At 33.8% G+C, this 7,662-nt stretch overlaps 1 protein-coding gene across 1 annotated transcript; it reads right to left on the bottom strand.

Annotated features, from left to right (window-relative positions):
* On the bottom strand, positions 3,233–6,991 carry LOC107608854 (transcription factor bHLH143). Its single transcript, XM_016310604.2, has 4 exons — positions 6,836–6,991; positions 5,642–6,336; positions 5,394–5,557; positions 3,233–5,275 (listed from the first exon to the last, which is right to left on the bottom strand). The coding sequence occupies exon 4, from the start codon at positions 5,256–5,258 to the stop codon at positions 4,161–4,163; it is 1,098 nt and encodes a 365-aa protein (XP_016166090.1). The 5' UTR covers positions 5,259–5,275; positions 5,394–5,557; positions 5,642–6,336; positions 6,836–6,991; the 3' UTR covers positions 3,233–4,160.

Here is a 7,662-nt window from a genome sequence, read left to right as displayed (position 1 = left end):
AATTTTCTCGTTGGAGGGAACATGACTCAAATTTTCATGAGTTTTGGATGTTATTTTGGTAAGAGTTTTGGATGTTATGCTTCCTGTATAAGCGTTATCTTTGCAATAGATTTTGGATGTTTGTTTTGAAAAATTTTTCTATGTTTGCCGTGAAATTTGTTTTGTTGTTTCTTTATTCACGGACATGTGATACTTTCTTCCATGTGTTTCTTAATATATGTTTTTTTAAAGGTTATTGGATGCTTTTTTATGTTAAGCTTTACAAGTATCTCTTATTACTCGTTGAAAATTTTAGTGACAAGAATTCAGATGTTTCTTTTGTTAAACTTGGATGATCATCTTAGACGATTTTAGATTTGTTTTTTTTTTTTTGTAGTTTTAGATTTTTACTTGCTCAAAATATTAGAAGCTTCATTTTAGTTTTGGATGTTTCTTTCTGGGTTTTTAGTTAGTTTCCTTGACAAGATTTCAAATTCTTTTTGTCAAAATTGGATTATTCTCTTAGACGGTTTCAGATGTTGCTCAATAATGGTTGTAACTTCTTGCACCTACAATCTAATCTAATTAGAATAACTTCATTTAATAAATATCCAACCCATAGCAAAAAAAAACATCGAAGAACCATAACACAAGAAACATCCAACATATATTCGGAAAAACACAAAGAAAAAACAACCAAAAATTAAACATCTAAAAGACGAGCAAACAGAAACATCTGAAATCTAACAACCAATAAACATCCAAAATCATACTAAAAGCGTTCAATATATAACAAAACGAAACATCCAAAATACCGGCTAAATAAACATACGAAAAGATACTACTAGAAAGTATAAAGAAAAAACCCAAAACGTTGAAAAAAAAACTCCTAACATGACCTACAAGAAATATCTGAAATCTAACAAGCAATAAATATTCAAATTCATACTAAAAACATCCAGTATTTAACAAAAGGAAATATCTAAAATGCTTGCTAAATAAACATATGAAAACTGAATATAAAAAACATTCAAACCAACCGAAATGTGAACCATTAGCTAACACAAAGAAAAGACAACCAAAACATTGAAAAAGAACATCCAAAAAAGGATTAAAAAATATATGGAATCAACCAACTAAGAAATATCCAAAATCATACTAAAAATATCCACTATATAACAAAAATATCCAAAATACCTGTTATATAAAGATATGAAATCTCATCCACAAATCATACAGAACCAAATAAATAAGACAACCATAAAAGAATAAAGAAAATAACAACCTAAACTTTTAAAAAAGAACATCCAAACATAACCTAACAGAAAGATTTGTAATCTAACAACTAATAAATATCCAAATCTAGACTAAAAACATACATTATACAATAGAAAAAACATCCAAAATGCGTGCAACCTAAACACATGAAACCTAAAAAAAAACCCACAACTAAAAAAAGACACATCCATAAAAAAAATAAAAAGAAAACTAACATATTGACACAAAAACATTCAAAAAGAACAAAAATAAACATCCAAAACCTAACAACCAATAACTATCCACATTCATATTGAAACGTCCAACATGCTTACAACATAAACATACAAAACCTTATCAAATAAACATCCAAACCCAAACATAAACATTTAAACCAACAAAAAAAATCATCCAAAATTTTAAATATCAGATAACATACACGATCATCATGTTGACGAGGAGCAAGATTAACACCCTCAAACTTGTCTTCAAGAGCAGGATAATTCACAGACAAAACGACTGTATTTGAGTCCCCTACATTAACTGATGAAGCCATGGACGCTACAAAACTGATTGTGATCCAAACACTCAGACCAGAACGCAGGAGAGTTGTGGATTGCACTTAGCGTGGCTAATTTTGAGGGAGAATTGATGCCAACCACTCGTCCATGAGAAAAACTAGTAGTGGGGTGGCACTTCTATGAGCCACGGAATACACAACTTGGCGACAGGAGAGCTCCAAAACGTAGTGGAAAAAGCAAAAACACTGCGAGTTTTACGTTTATGGGAGTTGCAGGAAGGCCGACACATCATGGTTATTGCAGTGACACGATGCAATCCGACAATTAAGTGAGACGCAAAACGGCAACAGAAAATGCTTCCACTACGACTATGAGAAGATAAGTGAGGGAGTGGAAGGACACATATTTTTTTAAGTGTAAAACTAATTTTTTAAAATTTAAAATCAGAATTTTTTAAAAAATTGGCTACTATGTTAATAAGTTGGTTACATATAGAATTTGTTCCTTATATTTTTTCTTAATTTATATGTGATAAATATGTAAGAAAGTAATACTGATGTTTTATCGCACAAGATCGAGGTTCTAAATGAGGAGGAGGATGGTTGGTCGTGCCCACGACAATGTGGTGGTGGAGGCAACGGTAAGATGAGTGTTTATGGTCATATGGTGGAAGATTGGAAAAAAGAAGCTAGAAAAAATTGTGACCATAATAGTAAAGGAGAGTATAATAGACATAAACTTAATAATTTGAAAAAAAATAGTAATTGGTTACCCCTGAAATAATAAATACAAAATTGATCAAAATCAAATGTTAAAGAATAAAAATTGCTTAAAATTACATGTTAAAAATAGTTTTAAGACGTATCAGTATCACTAAATACATAACACATACTTTATGCAAATAAAAAATAAAAAATTACTTAAACCATATTACTATCTATAATCAAAGATTAACTGGTTGTTGACCGATAGGAATATAGGATCCCCATATGAACCATGCATTAAACACTTAGAAAGGAAAAGAAGAAGAATGGCGTGGCCTTTGCCCTTTGCACTGTAGAAAATATATTGCATATCAAAGGAGTGTTCAACGAAACACTGCACAAAGATTCTCTCTTTTGTTTGTTACCAACCATGACTATTGACCACTCACCATATCCACGCCCGTGCCCTTCCCTCTCACATATTCCCCTGTAATAATTCAACGCTGTGGTCCCCACATGCCCCTATCACTCTATCAGGCTATCACCACACCCTTTCTCTCCCCTTTGATAAATAGAAAGACTTTACATTTTCATATATGATATATATATCTCACGGGCATAGGAATCAATCATCCAAATAATAATAACAATAATTAATAAAATATAAATTAATTAAAAAGCATATATTTCACTCTCTCATAATAAATGCGTGCATGCGACGTAACTACACTAGCAAAAGGACAACAATAACACACAATAAAACTTTGAAAATCATACATCCAACCAATACATCAACATATCATCATCCGTTTCTTTTAACAAGTGCTTACACCAATTATGGTTCACAACAACTGAAACCCATAATAATAAATATTAATCAGAAGCATAAAACACAAATATCAGTGTTTCCCACAAGCCATAGTTTACAATACAGTAGAAAATATTGCGAATGAGAGAGAGGAGAGGAGAGAAGGGACCCTCAAACGAGTTGTACCGGTCACCATAAAAAGAGAGAAGGTGCTTTGCCTTGGCTATAGTGATACCATTTTTTATACATTAAAGATCAGAAGGAAAAAAAAAAGGCAAGAACCCACACACAAGGATTGAATGAATGAATGAAACATGACATGGATCCAAAAAGAAGGAGGGAGTGAAGGGTTCTGTTGGGGCCCATAACAGCCAAGACGCGTGCACACTTGTTTTTGGGTCACTTTTTGGAAAATCAACCACCACCACCAAGTCTTCTCAATTCAAAATTACAGCTCATACCCCATGCCACACTCTGAGTGCTACTTTCTCCAACCCCCAAGAAAATGGACTAATAATGATTTCACATTTTCTCCTTCCTTTAATTTTCTTCTTAATATTTTTGCACCATACTGAATTCTCAGATCCCCTCCTCCTTTTAACACACAGAATAACAAATTAGGCAACAGGTAAGACAAGTAGAAGAAAGCCTTTTAATTTGAAGGCTTGGAGTTCTTGACTTCATTCTCTGACTGCATTCGATCTAACAATTAATTCACACTTCAAACTTCAGAACTCTTTTTGCTGAAAGATGTGATCTCACCTTAATGTAGCCAATTTCCATCAGAATCCACTGTTGCCTTGCTTTATTTTGCACACCAGAACTCAAAACGTAACTAATATAGTATATAAATTATAATGTGACAAGTAATCCTGTTAAGAAAAGATTTACTTAGAAGGCATCGAGTCCGAGAGCTCTGGCCTTCATCTTCAAGGATTTCAAGGATCCTATGGCTTCGTCAAGAAGCTCGACAAGTTCCTTGTCCTTCCCACTGGGAATTATGCACTGCAGAATGCTCAGAACCTCTTGTATCTTCTCCTTCCTCATCTTCTTGTTGCCTAACAAGGACCTTATTTCGTCATTTAACCCTTGACTGTTGCTGCCACAGGAGCATCTTGATTCTGCATCGTCTCCCAAGTTTAAGGGTCTGTTCAGATTCAGAGAACTTGCTGTATCCATAACATGCTCATCCGCATGATTTTCTTGGTACAGCTTCCGCTTCTTTGTTTTTCCAGCAGAACTAGCGACTTCTTCTGCAATTTCCCTAATTGGTTCCTGGTTATGATGACTGGTCATTGTACTCGGTGAATGGCCAGTGCTAGTAACTTCATCATCCTCAGTGGAGTAACCCTCGCTATCGGAGTAAAGTAGTGCATTGATTTCTTCTGTATCTTCATGCATCTCACTTTCAGTGTCCGTTCCCCGATTTTCATCATCAACTTTACCGTCTAAAGTTGGTCCAACCACATGGTTCAAATCTCTTCCAAAAGACGGCTCATTCACGTTGTTCAAGTTATTAGAACCATGCAGTTTTGAATTCCAAGAAGCAAGGCACTCGACAGGACTCCCAAGCCGTGAGCTATAAATAAGGGTTGTTTTATCACCTGATTGGTCGATGACCAGGAATTGCTTCTGATGGAAACCAGATTCACCGCCAGGTTTAGTTTCCTCCCTGAAAGTTTTGACACAGCCCGAATGGAGTTTTTCTTCGGCATTTAAGTTTGGGACAGGGTTAGGTGTAAAACTCTGTCGGAAGCGAGGCAAACAATAAAACCAACCATGAGGTGGTGCATTGGAATGTCCTAACTGCAAATGCGGTAGTGCAGAGGATGCATATGTTGGCATTGTCTCATTCCTCGTGGCCATGTTATTGATGCCTGAGTTCACGGCAGCAGATATGCCATTTTGCTTCCCCCCATAAGAATTCAAATTGGGTGACTGCCAATCAAAATGCAGCTGCGGCATCCAAGTTCCGCAGTCTTCTCCCATCACACCAGAACAATCACCTAAAAGGTTTTCAGACATGAATCATGAAACCATCAGCATATATCTATAAACAAATTAGAATTGGAGATCAACAAAATTTCAATCAATAAATGACAAATTAACCAATCCAATATTTACCTTACAACAAAAAATTTCAACGCAAGAACTATTTACTATAAACTTCTTCAACTTTCACCAACAAGAAAAAACAACCAAAACCACCACTCGTAACCCCGAAATTAACGCAAGGCAGAAAAAAACTATTACGTCACCGGCTTGAGGAGATGACGAAAGTATTCAGCCTGCAAAAGAACACCCAAAACAAAAGTATTAACAACATAATTCATAAATTAGGAAAGGGAGAACAAACAATAACTCATATATACCTGGCATTCTCTAAGAGGTTGGAAGCACGCTATAACCCTAACTATAATGGTGGAGCAACCTGCAGTACCATTCTCATGTTTCAATGCCCGAAATCTGGTTTGACTTGCTGCTTGGCACACCATAACTACTTTTTCCCAACCCTTCAACAATATCAGAAGAACACAATGTTCCAGAAGACAATGACAAACAAATTTTACGAAATCTGAAGACTACAAAGCCAGCGAAAACAGGTTTCTGATCTGATCAATTTAATAAGACCAAAGGTGAATGAAATTTAAATTCCTAAAGATTAAGTGCAATACCTACTAGCTAATGAAAACTAATATTCTAAAAAGACAACTAAGAGTAATAATCTAACAGAGATGTCCGAAATCGAGATTGGGCTGTAATGATTCAGCTGATCTGACGGACATAACAAGGGATAACAACAAAGAAAGTGGAACCCATTGAGGTGATTGTAGTAAAGAGAATAATACACTAAGAAGAGTTGAGAAGGGTTATATTTGTAATAATCGCAAGTTACAGAATCACTTTGCAATATAGGTTCAGGGAAATGACTTTGCGGTATACATCAACAGAAAGATTAAGCCACCACCGCATGCTGCTTTGTGTCCCTTATCTTCAAAAGAGAGAAAAAAAATTCCAACACCACACTCCCTTCAGCTAAAAAGAATAGAATCTGTTTGCAAAGATACTGCAAAAAAAAAAACATTTTTCAACATCAGAGATCTAAATAATTGCTTAGATTTACAAATAACAATTAATCTGTATTAACTGAAATCTCAGAAAAAAAACATGATGAATCAATAAAAAGATAGAGAAAAAAATCTTCCTGCCTTTCTTCTTTTTCCCCGTAATCCTATTTGCAAAGACAAAACCTATTTCCACTAATATTGGGGAAAATTTATTTTAAAAAACAAACTAGCATAGAAATTATGTAACTTGCTTGAAAACTATGCATAGAAATTCCTTAAGACAATATCAAACATATAAACGAAATTTATCCCCCAAAAAAGTGTAAGAATAAAAAAGAAATGAAATTTTCCTTGTGATTTCACGGTATAAAATTAAGATTCAACTGCAGAATTGAAGCTCTAGCACCCTAAAAAACATGAGATTCATTAGAGAAAATTTTTAAAAAGAAAAAAGAGAAAAAGAACAACGGAATCAAGGGTAGAGAAAGAAGAACTTACGAGGAAAACTAAAAATTAGATAGATGTGAATCCGAATCGGAAAAGGAGCAAGTGTTGTTGAAGTGCAAGAGAAAGAGAGAGAAGAAGCGTGAGTTGGGAACAGTCAAAGTGGAAAGTGGAAACTGTGTGTAACCAAGAAGATGGAACGGAGCTTCAATTATATAGAGCATGCATTGACACATATGCCCTTGAGCGAAGTCGACCAAATAATAATAGTTTAGGATTATCTGCTTACTTAATTAATATTTAGATTAAGGAAACTAAATATGCTAACTGTGAAGTGTGAAGAATTCTGAAACTAGCCTTGTGTGATTTAAGGAGGTAGCTTTCTGGACTCATGCAACATCACTTGTTCAAGTATGGGAAATACATATTATGGTCTTTATGTTGCTTATCATAGAGGATTAACAAAGATAATTTTGAAAGCTGATTTTAAATAAAATTCATTGCTTCAATTTGATCTACAAACTTTAGTTATATTTTTTCTTTCTTTAACGTTATATATGTTGATGCCATCTGTTAGACATCGATATGCAAAGTAAAGTTTTTTATGTGTCACATTTTTTCAAAGACCAAATTAAAGCGTTAAATTTTCTAAAAACCAAATTGATTCATGTGCGATATGTTAATAACTATTTTAAATGTTATTATTTATAATTCAACACTACGAATATCATATATTTATATGTATTTTTAAAATTATACATAAAATATACGATAATTACATACAAACAAATTAAATCCATCTTTCAATGATTTATGATTAATAAGACAAATTAAATTATAAATTACGAGAAAAATATTTAAATACTAGAAATTTGAAATTT

This window comes from Arachis ipaensis, chromosome B07 (genome assembly GCF_000816755.2).
Source record: "Arachis ipaensis cultivar K30076 chromosome B07, Araip1.1, whole genome shotgun sequence".
In the NCBI taxonomy this organism is placed as follows: Eukaryota; Viridiplantae; Streptophyta; class Magnoliopsida; order Fabales; family Fabaceae; genus Arachis; species Arachis ipaensis.
The sequence above is the reverse complement of the archived record's forward strand: the minus strand, read 5'-3'. Positions and strand labels throughout refer to the sequence as shown.